Source organism: Lepidothrix coronata, unplaced genomic scaffold, assembly GCF_001604755.1.
Source record: "Lepidothrix coronata isolate B3197 unplaced genomic scaffold, Lepidothrix_coronata-1.0 Scaffold8, whole genome shotgun sequence".
Taxonomy (NCBI): domain Eukaryota; kingdom Metazoa; phylum Chordata; class Aves; order Passeriformes; family Pipridae; genus Lepidothrix; species Lepidothrix coronata.
The window spans coordinates 1,760,223-1,777,695 of record NW_016690188.1 but is presented as its reverse complement, the minus strand read 5'-3'; the positions used below and the strand labels follow the sequence as shown (position 1 = coordinate 1,777,695).

General features: G+C 39.5%; 1 protein-coding gene across 2 annotated transcripts in view; it reads right to left on the bottom strand.

The window, feature by feature from the left end:
- The window catches only part of GPAM (glycerol-3-phosphate acyltransferase, mitochondrial), a 32,921-nt gene extending 15,842 nt beyond the window's left edge, over positions 1 to 17,079 (bottom strand). For both annotated transcript variants that reach the window (XM_017839890.1, XM_017839895.1), the window contains exons 1-11: positions 16,798 to 17,079; positions 15,305 to 15,435; positions 13,183 to 13,305; positions 10,116 to 10,189; positions 7,115 to 7,228; positions 5,751 to 5,900; positions 4,785 to 4,881; positions 3,679 to 3,815; positions 2,309 to 2,405; positions 1,392 to 1,604; positions 887 to 1,000 (exon numbers count right to left, since the gene is read on the bottom strand). In XM_017839890.1, coding sequence (XP_017695379.1) covers positions 887 to 1,000; positions 1,392 to 1,604; positions 2,309 to 2,405; positions 3,679 to 3,815; positions 4,785 to 4,881; positions 5,751 to 5,900; positions 7,115 to 7,228; positions 10,116 to 10,189; positions 13,183 to 13,305; positions 15,305 to 15,406 — 1,221 coding nt within the window. In that variant the 5' untranslated portion in view covers positions 15,407 to 15,435; positions 16,798 to 17,079. The remainder of the gene's footprint in view (positions 1 to 886; positions 1,001 to 1,391; positions 1,605 to 2,308; positions 2,406 to 3,678; positions 3,816 to 4,784; positions 4,882 to 5,750; positions 5,901 to 7,114; positions 7,229 to 10,115; positions 10,190 to 13,182; positions 13,306 to 15,304; positions 15,436 to 16,797) is intronic.
- Between the last annotated feature and the right edge of the window lie 394 nt (positions 17,080 to 17,473).

Here is a 17,473-nt window from a genome sequence, read left to right as displayed (position 1 = left end):
ATTGTTAACTCCCTACCAAGAATAGCCCAAACCTCCTCCTTGAAGTGCATTAGTATCTTTCCCTACTATGCTAATTATAATGCAGTGCAGATGGTCACAATAATTTCATGCTGTGGTAACTGAACCCTCCAAAGCTCTCCAACCTACTGCTTTTCTGAGAGAAGTAGGGCAGAAAAAAGAACACCTAATTAATTTGAATAATGTTCTAGTAGGTTGCTGTTGCAGTAGTTAATCTTATTAAAGTCACACTAAAAATAAGGCATACTGTGGCAGAATACAGATTAGTGAAATGCAGATAAGTATAGTACCAGCAGATTTTGCAGAGATCAGGGAAGATTTAAAGAGTGAAGGCAGATACTACCACACCACTACGTTCCCTGAGAAGCTACAAAACACCTATATACACAATATACTAATCATAATACTTTTATAGCTACTAATTTACTTAGCAATTTCAAAAATCTAGTTAGGTAAATGCCCTTCCTCAATAATACCATATGCCATTAAATTACTTAAACTGGAAAACAGCATTCAGGCTCCTTCAACTCCTAATGTTTGTACTACATAAAGGATTACTGCATGGTACAAGGATCATTTTAAAGATTGTTTGCTAAACAAACAAAGAACCCCAGTAAGAACACTTAAACCATTTCGAAACTAACATAACCCTTTTCATCAGCTTTGAGTCCATTTCAGCTTAACACAAATGTGCCCAAAGACTCACACATTCATCAAAACAGGGGTACTTTGTCCTACCAGAATGGACTTCAGCAGATAATGCTACTGATGATAACCCACAAAGAAAAAAAGCAAAATAAATATGTCCCATTATTGAAATATCAAAAATGTCAAAACTTCAAATGGATTTTCAAGAAGTCAAACTTACTTTTAAGGAAAATGGTTGTGCAAAATCTACTCTGACACACCCATAATTCTTCCGCAGCATTCTGAAGACTCCTCTAGCTATACTCCAAAGACTTTCATTCTTCTTAGGCTTGCCCTAGAAAACAGAGGTGGTTGTTTTGGGTTTTCTTCCACTTCACAATTAAAAGGTTATGTTTAAAATTAAAATGCATGCAACAGCAGACAAAACAAGGCCGAAGCTTTTGACACACCTTATAACTTAAATGTAAATCTGGAGAACTACTTTTCTCCATAGAGATCCACTTGAACATATTATTTGTTATGTCATGAATTTGCATGTGGAAGTATGTCACCTGTCCCTCAGCACTTCCTGTCAGAGAGGTTTTGTGCTTAATGGCTCTTTGCTCTTCAACACTAATCCCGAGTACCTGTGACAGGACTACTAGCACATCATTTAACTCTAACACATTTTCCTGCACATAAGCAGAAAATCCCCTAGGCAAAACAAGTTGTTCAATTGCTCTTACCAGCTGTTCACTGTTATAGTGACCTTCAATTATGCGATCATAGGAGATTCCCACGGGTATAATTAGGACATCAGGAGTAGCATTTGAGAAGAGAGCATCCACCACCACAGATAAAAGACCTGCTCTAGCTCCAGATGCCTTTCCACTTCGAGACCGTGTGCCTTCCAAGAATATTTCTAAAAACTGTTGCTGTCTCAACAGTTCTTCTATGTGCTGAATACAAAAAGATTGGAAAAGAGAAAAAATAAATATGTAATTATATTGGCAAATTCACATTTGAAATATATTGTCAGCAACCATTTCCTTAGAAAAGTATCAGAAGATCATGAGTTGGCACGAACACTTGTGAAAAAAAAGCAATAATTAATGCTTGACACAAACCCAGACGAATCTGCAACTGAATTTGCATGAATATACAAGCAGTATAATGACTTTTGTTCAAAGAGCATCTTTAGCAACAGTTGATCTAGTCAATTCACATTCATCTCTTCTTCTGGTTCCCCAGCATATCCCATCTTCCAAGATGCAAATACAGCTATTATACTGAATGGCACAAAGGATTACATCAACCCATCATAAACAGAGAATTCCATTATGTTAACAGAATCAGTGTAGATATTCCTCAGAACAAAAGACATCAGAGAAACAAGGCCTAACATTAATTCAGGGAACATTGATTCCACATTCTTTAGCAGCGATTATGCAAGGTGGAAATCTGCTCATCCTCAAAGGGGCTGAGCATTCAATTTTCTTTAATTCTATAAATTCAGAGTTCATACAAAAATGAATCCCCTTTTTGCAGCATGAAACCAAAGACAAATTCAAAGCGGTAAAATAGATCTCCAGACAGATGGAACTCACTTTCCCACTTGAACCCAACTGAAATGCTACCTACAGAAACAACAAGAAATGCGTACCACATAGAGCAAAGCTCTGTAGAGGAAGTCCTTACGACCAGGACTCGGATCCAACTTCCGACGAATGAAAAACCCTCCTAGCTTGCGGATCAACGTGCTGCAGAATAAAGAAGGATTATACTCATTGAACTTAGTTGCAGGAAGCTACTACACACCCAGCACAAAATTCCTAGCACACAACAAAAACTGAAATAATTGACATTCCCAAAGACTAAACTGTACTGTACTACTTGCACATGACAGGACCATACAATTATTTCTCCATTTAACTTACGAAACAGGCTTCTCTATCCTGTCCTGCTCCATTTCACTCCCTTGACAGGCCACTTTCTGGGAGACTTGTACACTGAGATGCTGGTGATCCACCTACCAGTTAACCTGAGCTGTCCTGACTCTGTGCTGTGCTGCACAAACAGTATCTTCATGCCCATGTTGCACATACGCCTCAGCTGCAGGATCAGCTCATTTTAACAGAGCAATCGGCAGGCAGCTCCCACTTCACACCAGGAATTACAACACCTGCACGGTCTTGCCTTTATCTTACAGTGCAGCAAGAAGCTCTCACAAGAACATCCTTTCTGCTTGGCAGAAGAAATGATGAATAGAGTTGTTTTCTTGCAAGCAAATCCTACACCACCTCAAAGGACCAAATTGGGGTAACCCTTTCTGCAGACAGGGTCCACAGGCTGGCTGTGGATGAGAGGCCTGCTGAATTCTGCAGAACACAGGGTTCCCAGTGCCTAAAGGGATGCTGGATTATCTATGCTAATCTCTCTTTCCTTATACTGCTGGCCCTAATAAATAGCATTTTAATTGATAATTTATAGAGCCTGAATGCCTTTCTCATGATGATTATTGCAGACCAGCACCTACTGGTGCAAATACCCTTGAAGTCAAGGTATCATCCTTCTTTCCTCATCACTTCCTGCAATATCCAGTGTCTTTTTAGAAATCCGTTATGGCCAAATTCTGTCTTAATGGCAAAATATTGCATAAAAGACCTTAGGTTCTTCAGCCACCAGAAAAATAATTTAAACACAGACTAAAGTGGAGTACTTTCCCACAAAGTATTATTCACCCAGTAGTGTTGCTGCCCATTAGCCAGCTCACCAAATTTCATGAAGTGTTGTCCATTCACTACACTTTTTCACAGTCATCTTTTCCTAGGCACCTATCCACTTTGAGACTCCTAGGACGAAGGAATACCCTTCCTTACCCTACTTGGGTTATGATAGAGCTTCTCTCTCTGAGCGTGTTATACATGATGGCCCAGTAATACTCAGATATTTTTGTACTTGGACATAAGACATATTGCACAACACGTCAGATCCCGCCACCTCAGTCTTTTTCAAATAAGAAGAGGTTATTACCTGAAGATGGGGATGTTGAGATTGTTCCCTGCAGCAATGTAGGGTGCTTTGATGTTGTGGCAGAAAAGAATGAATGTGAGAAGCAGGTAGTCAATGTGGGATTTGTGAACAGGCAAAAAGATAAGAGGCAAATTCATCTGTGGTGGGGAGAGAAGGAAAAAAAAGAGAAGGCAGTTGGTAAGAAATGTGGAATATTACTCCTTTTTTAAAATCCTTCACTGAGATTGCTAGCATCATCTTCTCTGAACTGATGGTATTTTTCCAGTTACCATCATTGAGTTTTTTTACTTCTGGTTTTCCTTCAGCTGTGACAACGAGATTTTTTTAGTTAACCGTACTTAATTTTCATGGACTGCAGTTTTCAGTTGCGTGCATTACATTAGCACTAATTAATACTCCCAGTTTCTTCAGACAATAATCAAACAGTTAAAGGGATGTGGACAAATCTTCAGTGTCACCAAAAGTATTTCCATTAGATATTAGCAAGGATCTATGAAAAGTGGGGTTCCCTAATACTATAATCAAAAAACAACAGAAAATAATAGGAACCCTTTTTGTTTGTTTGTTTGTTTCATTTATATAATCAATATTTTTAAGGTAAATCCTGCAAAAAGAATCAATTCGAGTGTAAAGAAAATGGTAGAATTTAGGAATTTGTTTGACCAATTTCAATGAGTATCAAAGAACTGGGAATGTACTGCTAGTAAGAAATAGGAAGAGTTTATTTCTTAAAGATTTTTATTCCAAATCAAGGTAAAAGTGAAAAATTCTAAATATATCTACTAGTTTATTATTGGCTGCCTCAGTTTAAAAAAAGAAGAAAAATGTTGGATGCAGGTTATCTGAGATAATCATGCAGTCTGATATTTAAAATTTGATACTGAAGCAAAGGAAAAATCAGAATTCCCATCATATTTTAGGTTACACAACTTGAAGAGCATTATATTTAATTAAGAACCCTATTTCCCAGATACAAGACAGTTCTATCTACAGTCTCACTTCATACAGACTTAGCAAAACTCTCATAACAATAGAAAGTGCTCTAAATATTCACAGACACTACATCAGAAATCTACCTTATTAGATTTTTTCCCACCCTTCCTTACCTCTGTTGCTGCTTTGACCATTTCTATTTGACCTCTGTGGATCTGGATATTCCAGAAAAAGCTGTTAAACAACTTCAGTAACACCCAGCCAGTCAACCTAAAGGAAGAGCAAACAAAACCCAAAAAGCTTCATTCAGTTCTGCCTCTCTTTTATATTGCTTCTCTATGACTAAAGGCAAAGCCATAAAATCTGATTACTTTATATTCAAACAAAAATACTGTAAAATCCAATTGCCAAACAAGTAATCATCTATGGTTAGTAACCACATTTCAGTCTCCTGTAGTTATGACACTGATCAACCTCAGTGAAGCCTGTTCAAAGGGTAGGACCACCATCTGTGGGGAAAGTTAACTGAGGTCCTATGATCAACTGTAATAACTAAGTTATTACAGCTAATTAGGTGATATGTTAGGCGACTGCATGTTATCTAGGAGAACTTACAATAGTTACAAAAAATCTAGAACTTGCAACAAAAAGTTGATGAACTAGGAACACGACAAATTCACTCTTAGTTGTAAAGGCACAGTAGAAGATTTTATCTAATCTGTAGTTATAAATACCTCAGAGAGAGTCTTATTTTAGAATATTGAATAGGTTACTGGAAAAATGATCTTTCACAGTCCATGGTGCTGCAGATAACTGCTCTTGCCCATATGAGACTGAAATTATGCCAATATTGGTCTAAGCATTAGTACCAAACCCAGTTTTGAGAGGAAAAAAAAGTTTGTATTTAATCTTGTAAGATTCATCCCTTGTAAAGGCAGACGGTTTCTGCTGCATCTGAAAATGAAGAATAACTACTATTTTGTTAGCTAATAATAAAAAAGGGATTTTTATGAATAATGTATTATTTTTAGAATAATTATTCACTTTTTATGCATTATGTGTTACAAGCTCTGTTGTTATTATAAAGAGCTTTTTCATTCTTCCACCCACTTAAAACACCAATGAGACATTTTTCTCACCTGATTAAAGCAGGTGACACATTTGCTGCCATTTCTTGGAGTATTTTCCTAGCTTTCTTCTTCACTTTGTTGATAGCTTTAGGATCCGTTGGAGTAAAACTACCTGGAGCATTTGGTTCAGAAGCTTCATCTACTATGGCCTTCTGGACTCTAACATTGAAAAATAAAATGTATGACACAGAAGAGTCCAAGACACACACAACAACTGCTGAGAATGTGCTCTGCGTTACTACAGGAGTAAACATAAAAAAACCATTTACACTGAAGTATTGTATATTCCACATGCATTCAATCTAATTCAGTAGTTTTCTAAGCTCTGATTTAACATGCAGTTGATGGTTGAGTACACTCAAAGTTGACCACATAAAACAGTATATATGCAAATCACAGGTACTAATATTAAGTGACTGCCAATTTTCAGAAATGGTCAATAAGGTTAAAAATTCATGAAGAACAGATGAAATCTCATTTTTTTTAATATTTTCTTTTTCCTGTCATAGAACTTTCACTTACCTCATTAGATAGATTACTGCAGTTGCTATTTTGAACTACTACAGTATTTTTCCCCTTAAATTCTCAGTTTTACAAAGTGTAACAAAATCTATAAGGCCTATTTTTCCCATTTGAAACAAATCTAAGTGAGATTAAGTGGTTTAACACACTATAACTATGGCACAACGCAGTCTGCTTTACTTTTCAAAAGCAACACTATCATCTTCAGACGGACTCAAACATTAAACATTCAGGAGAATTAGGAATGTTAATGTAGGCAGTGTAGGCCTTCTGACAAAAAAGTAGGCTCAAGGAGGGGGCATGCGGTTGAATTTCTTTATGTACAGGGGAAACTGATCCCTGAATAGCTAATCAAGGGCTCAACATGCCATTTAAAATGTGATCTATGAAACTGAAAACAGGCTCCTCAAAGTAAAGGGTGGGAATTTCACTCTACAGCCTTTTTCTATTTTTGCCTCGTGCTCCAGGTGTACACTCAGGGTACTTAAAAATGCTGCTTTCCTATTACTTCTGAAACACTGACAATTTCTGATGACTGCAGTATGACTTTGGTGGTAATGATTAACATGAATTAGATAAACAAATGTTTAAAGAGTTCCTGTGTAGCAATTTATTTTTCTGTGTATTGGCTGGTGTTCCCCCACTAGGCATCACTCATATGGAGACTTGCACTTCTTTAATCCCCTCTTTTACTATTCAAACAGAAATTGCCAGCTACAGCCCTGAAAGGTTGTGCTAAAGACACTGTATTTTCTGGTATTTTAAACAGTCTGATTTCTAAAACTTGCAGTTTCCAAATTCTTATATCATACATACTAATTTAAAAAACAGTTTATTTTGCATTATCTTACCTGTTGTTATTCAGCACATTTTCTGTCAGATTCTTGGCAAACATACCCTTATGAACATCCCTTTCTTGCACAAAAAGGACATAACAAAACCGTCTTGCAAGCCACCCCCTGTACCTACAAAAATAAAATGGGTATTTCAGTGTGATTATCAAAATATTTGACTGCCAAAAAAAATAGTATGAAAAATACCTAAAATACAATTAAGTAGCAAAAGTAAGTAAAGTTTTATGAAGGGCTTCCTAAAAGCTTCTTTATCTGCTAGTAAATTGCCAATATGTCCATGTTATAGATGAAGTAACTCATATACAGCACAAAATATCTGAGACAACTGGGGTCTGCATCACTTCAGTCCAGGGTGACACTGGCCTTAAAACACCCATGGTATCACAGGAAAGTAGTAAACAAACCAGCATATACATTTTGTGCCTCTGCTGGAACCAACTCCCCAGCTCAATAAGGTCAAAAGAAGAGGTAGTGGTGATTTCCAATTTGTTGACTTTCCACCAAGGAAAGTAAATGCCCAGCTAAGAGGTTTGTCAACTTCTTGAAGGCACACTGGGTCCTCTTGGGAAAGTTGCTCACGTAAGCACAGGGTAAACTCTCACAGATACTTCTGAAAAGAAGTTTGCATTAGCCATGAAAACTAAAAACGCTTTTTTAATAACTTTTTCTTCCCTCCTAGTGTTTTTAAACACCCAGTTTTATGTGCCTCCTACACACCTTCTCCTTGCAAAGTTTTAGCAGGAGCAGAACCCCTGAATAACAGTAAATCTCTATAAATTCAAGTGTTTAAGGCAATTTCTCTTATGTGGACAGTCTCTTCTTTCCAAATTAACCCTGTCCTTTACTGTCTAGATCATATAAGCAGCAATCACCTGAGAAAACACTACTTTGAACACCAAACATCACAGAACACGCAAGTGAAACAGGAAGGGCTAAAAATCCCCAGCAGTGAATATGCACTAGTATTTTCCTCCTCACCCCCCTTACCAGGCCAAGACTGGACAAGCCACCACTTACGTGGGTCACCCCACAAAACAAACAGCTGGGACCCCGGAACAGCAGAGCTGATGCCATCGGTCGGAATTAAGAGTTGGACAAAAAAATAAATTCTGGCCATTCCTGAGACCAGAGCACTGAATATTACGTAAAACCCTTGTCCTGTGGTCTGCTGGTGCAATGCATGGCTGATTTTCTAGTGAGTGTCCCAAACTGAACCGTGGGTGGTTTCCATGCTGGAGCGCCGCCAAGGTCTCACTGCTTGTCATCACCTGAGTTACTGATCTTGGCTGTTAAAACTCCCTACCACATTTCAGTAAATTTATACATGTGTTATAAACAGCTAGGAAAGATGAGAAGGAACTTTTACACTGCAAAAGGCCAAACTACCTGAGCACACAGGCCACTTGCACTGTAATTAAGATGAGTGAACACGCACAAGTCACTGGCACAGTCTTGACACATAATGGTTACACAAATATTCAGACCGCCTCAAAGGACAAAGAATTTTGCTATTCATGCTGTCAGAGAAGCAGACTGGTAACTCTGTTTTAATTGCTTTTTTCCTTTTCCCCTTCTCTTTGGAATTTGAGAGCCTTATTAATTTTTCTAGAAAGCAAAGATAAGGATATGCTTCTTTCTGACAACGATTTTGGTAATTATGAACATATTATCACAGCAGCATACAGATATTGCAGGTATCTGTCAAGGTATGAAGACCTCTACATTCGTTTTACAGCTTAGACATGATGTGGTTTAATTAGAAAAATCCGTTTGCTGATCATGTAGCAATGAGAAAAGACAAAAACCACACAGAGTGGACTCACTCAAGATATATTAAAAAACTGGCAGTCATACCTCAGCCAAAGGCTGTGATAACGTCTCAATACAGTTACAGTACTCCAGCAGTTAAAGAGAATCCCTCTTGCTGTCTAAGGCTGGGAAACTGTGACTTTGTAACCACATGGGACCACAGAACTTCATTAAAACTGTCATTTTTCACACCATAATAACATTCTGAGCTAAAGGCATTTATTTCAGAATAGTTCATTAACCCATATCTTTTCCCCTTTTATTTCCAATTTAAGTAATTTTGACCATTCAAAACGATTCAATCATCAGACTTCTGAAACTAATTTTAAAAAAACAGTTAAAATTAAGCACTATTTCTGTTATTATTCTGTATCCTAAACTACAAGCTCAACTCTTAAAAAAACCATAATTAATTCAAGTGCAATAAGAAACAGTCTCTAACATTAGCTTCCTCCCTCTCAAGCACAGCACAATACTGCCTTTCTTCCACTCAGACACTTTGGCTCATTTCTTTTAGGCTGCTGGACTCTCTTTGTTTGCTCTGACTCTATGACAAACACTGCAGGACCTGCTTACGCTAATGATTATTGAAAAAAAACTTAGCAAGCATTATTAACTTTCCAAAGAACAGAATATTTGTGCTTAATTCCAGTATCTTTGTCCCAGAACTCAAGATACGCTTCCATTAGTGCAAAGATACATCATCATTTTTAGGTTATATACACCATTTTTCAGGAGCTGCACTCTGCCACTGAGGCAGAAAAAGTATCTTAAGACATATCCAGATTTAATTGCCATTACTGATAATAGTCAACGCCTAAATTGTGAGCCAGATCTGCTCAGTAAATTAAAATGAAGCCTGAAGTCATTCTGCACATAGGAATAAATCAGCTTTTCTCAGCACTATGCCACAGATGTTACCATCTAAAGGATCTAGAGGTGCTCTGGTTTTTGTGAAACAAGTTTGACGCTTACGCTCCTTGTCTATAACCCCAATGGACTTTGCCCAGCTCCCAGATACACACAGCCAGATTTAACAAGTACATTACTTTCCTGAAGGCAGCACCACTTTCTGCATTTTAGGACCACAACAATATATTCACTCAGTCTGGACTACCCTAGAGATTTCTCTGTCATAAAATCAAAACACATTGGATTTTAAAAGTAAAAGAAAGACTTGCTACATTACCTTGTATGTGTTTCATTGATATATATGACATTACGTAGACCCAAAGAAGGAATACTAGAATTGAAAAAGTTATCCTGTAAAACCAAGAAAAGAAAAGACTGGTGAATTATTTCGTTACGTAAGAATAGCTGTGTCTATTACACTCACCATAACATTTAAAACAATGCAATGTTTTCCATTTGTACTATAAAAAAACCCCAAACCAGAGAAGCACTGAACCTGCTCATACAGTATACACACACTGTTCCAAAATGAAAATGAAATTCAAGTCACTATTCCAAACTCCAATACTTTCACAGAATTCTCTAGGCTTTACTGCGTGGTTGTATTGGCTGTATTCTTCAAGCCACAATATTTCATTGTATTCTGATGCAATATAAACCAGGACTTGTCATAATACAGAACTCATCTTTAGACAGAACTTTATTAAGCCACATTCAGCATTAGTATAACCACAAGCAGTTGACGCCCAGCCTGTGATATCCAGTTTGCCAGCAGATCAGGCATCATGTAACAACAGCCCAAGGGTCAGGATATCCATCCACAGTTCGGTGGCAAATCTCCACATTCCTGCTCTGCCTGAACAACAAACTCAATCCAGCCTTCTAGATCCTTGTTACAGACTCCACATTCCAAGCTATTAACTAGGGAGAGTTTAGGAGCAGTTCCAGTCTAGATAAACAAATATTCCTTGGCAGAAAGACCTAAACTTTAATCTTCCATATTCTGAGGAAATATCTTGACTGAGAGGCTAATTTCTTTCTATCCAGATAATATGCAATTATAAAACTGGTACCATGCCAGCAGTGAATTACAGCTAAAACTACTGGAACTGTACATGTCAAAGAAGACAAAAACAGGACAGTGAAGGAGAGAAAGATGGTTACCAGTAGCAGAGCTGCAGAACAGCCTCACCACCAATTCTGCAATGCGAGTCAGATATTTGTTTGTATTTTGTTTAGGACACACTATTCGCCACAAATTAAAATATACAAGTGTCCTATGTAATTTGCAAATCAGGTAGAAATTATGGGCTACAGTGGGAGCACAGTCTTATACCCCCTTGCTAAAGCATAACTGTGCCATACATTCAATCAACCAATTGTTGCTTTAAGCTGTTAAGAGGAAACTTCAAGGTAATGCTAATTTCTTTGACTATTCACTGGTGATTTTTTGTGGATCTTAAAAGTTGATGAAATGTTCTGGCAAAGAGAAGAGAAGTGAATTGTTCTTGTTCTCCCACAAAAAAAAACAGCAACAAAGTTAAGTACCATGGAATGCCCAAATCCATTCCAGTGCTCTAATCGTTAAGTTATAACCTCGCTCTGCGAAGCTCATCCTCCAGCTGTAACGTCATACTTTAGCTTTTCCTTATTTAACTCTTCCTCAATCCTGTGTCAGGCAGAGAATCTGGTTCTGTGAGACCAACTGAGCTGATACAGGATCTCTCTACTGCTGCAAGAAGCCCAGCTCCCACCACCACATCCTACCCTTTCCTGCTGAACACTATCCCTCACCATCCCTCACCTCTTAACTAAGAGCATGTCTAGCATTCACCACATCCCTTAATGAGCCACCTTCATTCAGACAAGACTGAAAACTAAGAACTAGGCTAAAAACTAAGACTAAATGAATAAAGCGGGTAGTTTTCTGCTTGATTAGTGAACTTGATCAGCCTCTAGGAGAGCAAGAAGGAAAATGAGAGGGAGACTCAAGACCTGCCACTCTCAGAACTACCAAGCTGTTAGTTTGGCCGACACACTTAAGGAAAGCTGTCTCACTCATTCATTCCTTTTCCTTAAGAGAAATAATTAAAACGGCAGATCAAAAAAAAAAAATAATCTGGAGTCTAAAGAGAGGATCTTCTTTGTTACTGTCTGTGCAAGGATGGTATTTTCTCCTTATGGCAGAAGGCAATAAAGGGCTCGATAGGTCATGCCCCTACCTTAAGAGGGATCTCAGGATAGTTAATTAGTCTCCTATTAAACGGACAAAATACAGAACAAGATTTTTATTTTTAAAGCGTAATTCCCAGCTTGAGATGAATAGCCTAATTACTAACAGGCAAGTTACTAAATGTATAAAGCCCTAAACTGAGGATTCATACACAACTTTTCACACGTCAAAGCACTTGACTTGTCTGTTAGAAGTAGTCTCTCAGTTTATCTAATTGCTTGTCTTGTTTCCCAAATCATATATAGCCTTCACAGTACATTTGGATTTCTACACCACATTTGTGTATCATTGCTGGAATGTTCCGCTCTGGCAGAGGAATCGAGTGAAATAATAACTTCTCCTTGGTCAAAGAGACAAGCAAATTTTCACTCTAGTTCAGCCAATGATGGAGTTCAATACAGGTGTAACTGTGCAATTTAAAGCCCGGGCTGTACACATAGTCAAATTACAGGATGAACTTATTGCAAACTATATTATGCCATTTATCAGCATTTTGCATCTTCAGCTTACAGAAAGCCTGCCCACTGCAGTTCAATGAAGTTCACATTTTAAATCAGCTTGCACAACCTCTTTAGAGCCACCATTTTGACACTGTTCCCAGCAGACAAATATTTCCACTATGGCAACTGGCACTCCTTGTTTCCAGGCTGGGCAGAGAAGCAAGGAATCAGCCAGGTGTAGAAAACTGACTTGTTCTCTCATGTACAGGATTGACCAAGTTTGAAGGGAGGCATACTGCATTTATTCTGTGGATAGAGAAATAAAATGTCCTAAAAGCAAGTTTTAACACTTTCATGTGCACCAAATTCCCATTATTAATTTAACAGAGCAGATAATTTTGCCATACCATTTCCTAGAGATAATTCTGCGGAGCTGGAGAGTTTTGTGCAAGGAGTAAATCCACACTGAAAGGTGGGAGACTAAGCATCACAGCAAGTCTGTGTCATCCATTAATTCCATGACAAAGAAATATAACCACAAACAATGGTGCAAAACTTTATGAAGTAAAAACACTGTGACCTTAATTCTGAAAGTACGGAAACTACTGAAAATTCATTATGCTGCAACTATGCATTATTGTCAAACATAATCCAGTCTATAATCTTCTTACCCGGCTCTGGGGAGTGCATACATAGCAACATCGTCCCACAAACGGCCTTTTTCTGCTCAGCAGAGCCTCCTTCCATTTTAAAGTGGCAGATCGGAAAAGAGTGGGACGAGAGTTATACTCTCCCTGCAGAACAAAAGACCACTGTGTAAATATGCAGAAATATATGTTTTACTGTGTATGGGAAAACTTTGAGTAAGAGGAGTTGTCAGACGCACATACACACAAAAAATTACCCCTCAATTACATAAAGCACAAATTTTTCCAAGATTTTTCTAAAATAAACTATGTTATCTCCAGATGATGTGATTTTAAAAAATAAAAGCAAAATCTCAGTGTTGTACTGATGTATCTAAGCACTGCAGTACATGCTGACACACAAAATTTTAAAAGAAACAATAACTAATTAAGAAACACCAAGGAAACTGCCAGCTGAGAAAAGTGAAAGAAATTAACAGTAAACTACATTCTCAATAGTGTAAACATGCTTGTAATATGAGCAATATATTTACATCTGTAAAATTGCAACAAGACTCAGTGTATCCAAAAAATTAACTCAGCAGACTCTGAAGGCACTTTCCAGCAGTTTCGTGTAGAGTGATATGAAAAAGGAACCCCTGTGCCTTCTCCAAGGTTACATTGTCTATCTGAAGGTTACAAAACCAAATAATCCAAAGTAGCTGGATTCACAGAACTCATTCTCCATGTTAGAACACTATATAAAAATTGTTGTTAAGTATGCTTTCAAAGATATTGACTGTTTCAATTAAATTCTAGTGAATTATTGCTTGCCTGAGAATGAGCACTGGGTTGCCATTTCTAAACCATACATTTTATTCAAAGGGAAGTTACTTTCAGTATTAAAAGGGAAGTTACAGAAACAAACCAAAACAAAACCAAAATGATGTTTAAAATTGCACATTAACGAGGAAGAGCAGCAGGGTAGAACAAATACCTTAAACCAGCATAAGGGCTGTAAAACACAAATACATCATCATATACTCAGTCCAGTGAGAAACAACCAGAAAGTCAAAAGCAATGCTGCAGATGCCTAAAAACTGAATTGTGCATATATCACACTTGGCAGGAGTATTGAAGTCACTTGGGAAATATTCCAAGGATAAATCTTCCATCTGAAATAAAGAAGCATCAAGACCTAAGCCTGCCATAATCCCTTTCTCTCCAACTTTCTGTAATGCTAACACCAAATTAAACCGACTTTGTAATAGTGTCCTTCTGCTTGCCTCCAACCCTTTACTGAAGTCACCACTACTTTCTTAGAAAATCTCCTTCCTATCTCTTCTGTCCTGCCTGCCCTTATCCCACTTTCTCACAGATCTCTTGGTTACTGCAGCTTGCTGTCTGATGTCATTTAGCTCTAGCTAGATAGAAAACCCAGCTGCCAGGACATCTGTCTTTCCCCCTCAACTCTAAACATGTCTTCAGTTCTTCTTCCAGATCAAGTTCAAAGCCCTCCTCTCCAAATCCATGTCTAATTTCTCCTGACCTATGCTGCTAAACCAACCAGCATCAACCCAGTCCCCATGTGGCTCTTTTGGCTCCACCCAGCCGAGTCCACTCACCAACACTTTATCTCCTCCAAATCCCAGGACTCACTCAACAGAGGACACAGACTTTTAATAGGTTCCTTATTTATATCCACCAAGTTTTTCTGCCTTCTGTATTGCATGAAAAGCTCCAGCTTCAATGGCTACGCGACTTTGCATCTTCAGCTTCATGCTCCTTTTTACCTGCGCGTTTTAAACTACATAATGCAGGAGAGCAACAAGTTTTCTATTTGACTTTCTGCTTCACTTTGAGCTACGCCAGAACGGGATTCTGTACATTTACTGCTACATAAAATGATTAGCAACATTACACCAGAGGACTGTAAGACTATCAATAGGGTTTGACAGGGTTTTTCTTTTCTAGCAACGTTAGTCTTTGGCACAGAAATGAACTGTTGGATCCTCCTTACATTTCAAGTTAAATTAAAACCAAACTGTACCATGCACAAGAGAAGTAATGCCTTATCTTTCTTCTTCACAACAATAAAAATGTCCACCTTCAACTTGAAGAAACAATAAAATAAATATGGCCAGTAACATTCACAATTTTTACTTACCCATTCTTCACTGGAATGCTTACATCTACTGATGCTGCAGTCTGCTGAGGCGGACAAATAGGAAACATCTATTGTTCCAAGGGACAAAGCAGTTTCATCCATGACACACGAGTGGAACTGAAGATCAGAAACTGCAAAATAATAACACACATATGTGTGTATATATATATATATGTATATAAACCTATACAGAAGCGCACACAGAATTTCAGTGATGGGCATCTAGCAATAAATTAGCAAATTGGTATTTTTTAATCTTTCGATAAAAGTTCAGTTCTAAAGATGTTTCATTGCAGCTAAAAATCAGCAAGATTTTAATATGCTAAAAAAAACAGCACGTTCAAGTTCCACAGCACACCAATCAGCTTCCAGCATGCTTCTCTCTCTCTGCTCTTCTTTCCCTTACAGGTCACTATGCTCCCTTGATAATTTTCCACTGTTCTTCACTGCATGGCTTAAACCATGCAGCCACAAGGATACACATTTCAGCCACTTTCCAAGGCTTACTATTCTCTTGCACTCCATGACTTCATTCTTTTATTACTTGCTTCTCGAGGGCACCTATGATCTACAAAAAATGTCATTAATGTTCTCTCCCAATCCTATCTCACGGTATATTTTATATGTCTGGTCCAGCTGCAGTCAAACCAGTTTGCAAACTCCTCAGAAGGAGTGCTCTATAAAAAAGCACACCCCTAAATCTGAACATGCTGCTGACATAAGTGACATTACAGGCTTATCGGATTAAAAAGCAGTAAAGAAGTCTAAACTTGCATTATTATTTTGAAATGGAAGTTTTATAGTTTATATAATAAGCACAGCAAATAATTCTCCCTTCGCCAAAGAAAAAAGAAAGGGCAAACATCTTAAAACAACATAGTGATGTAAAATATACGTGCAAAACACTACAAATTAAACTGCTCTGTTATGGAGAGATACTGAAATAGGAATTCCAGCATTTTCACCTAGAGAAACTGTAAAGTGGCAATACCTTCCTCTTCTGTCACTGCAAAGAAACTTCAGTCGTGGCCAAGCTACGAGCCATAAGGAATAAGACTGATCCCATGTTGTACGTTCTATGCTAAGATCTGCAACAGCAAGGCCTAAAACTTTATTCCAACGTTTTTGCCTTTCTTAGTGCCCCCTCCAAGCTGCCACAAAGCCCATCTGGTGATATCCAAGCACAGAGTTCTCAATACAAACTGGAGTTCGAACCAATATAACCATGCAGTCATCCTTTTGTCTCTGCTAGCTCTCACATTCAATTTGCCTCTTTTTTGTAATCAGCGCTCAGGCAATTTAATATATAAACCTCCCAATAAACACCAAAAAACCCCCAGTAAACCTCTGAACAGTGGAAGCAAAACGCGTCCTTCTCGTGCTCAAGGTGACCTTGGCTGCGCCGGCACACATAAAACATGAACTTCAAAAAATAATACGGAATTAAAAGCTCGTGTGAGCAGCAGCAGCAGCAGCAGCCCCCGTACACATACCTGTGAGACACCCGCAACCCGAGCTCCCGCTCTCGCTCCCCCTCCGCCGCTGCCGCTGTTCACCTGCCGGCCACCGCCATCCCGCGGGATCCACAGCGCTCCGGGATAGCAGGGATAGCAGGGCTCACTGGGAAGCAATAGGGCTCCAAGAGGGCTCCGGGCTCAGTAGGATTCAGGAGGTCTGCAGCAGGGCTCCGGGTTCAGCAGGGCTCCACAGCTCTCCAGCCCTGCTATAAATAAAACCGGGGCGCTGAGCGCGGTGCGGGTGGGCAGCGCTCCGGACACGGCGGCTGCCAAGGGGCCGCCCCGCGCCTCCCCGGTCGCCGCGAGGGGCGGGCGCCGACCGCGGGCACAGGGCCGGGGAAGGTACCCCGGGGCTCCCTGCGCCCTCCCGCCCTGCCCGCGCTGCCCCCCCGGCGGCCCCACGCCCCCCGCACCCTGTGCTGCCGCCGCTCCGCCGCTCGGCCCCGCGCCTGCCGGGGCCGCACCGCCCCTCTCGCCACGCGGCAGCCACTGCGCTGCCCCGTCCCGCCACCGGGGGCAGCACAGCCGGGGGCAGCACCGCCCCGCTCCGCCTGCCCCGCCCCGCCACCGCCACCGCCACCGCCCGCCCAGGCCCGGGCTGGGCCGGGGCACCAGCGCGGGGGCTCCGCGGGACCCCGAACGTTCGGGGGGG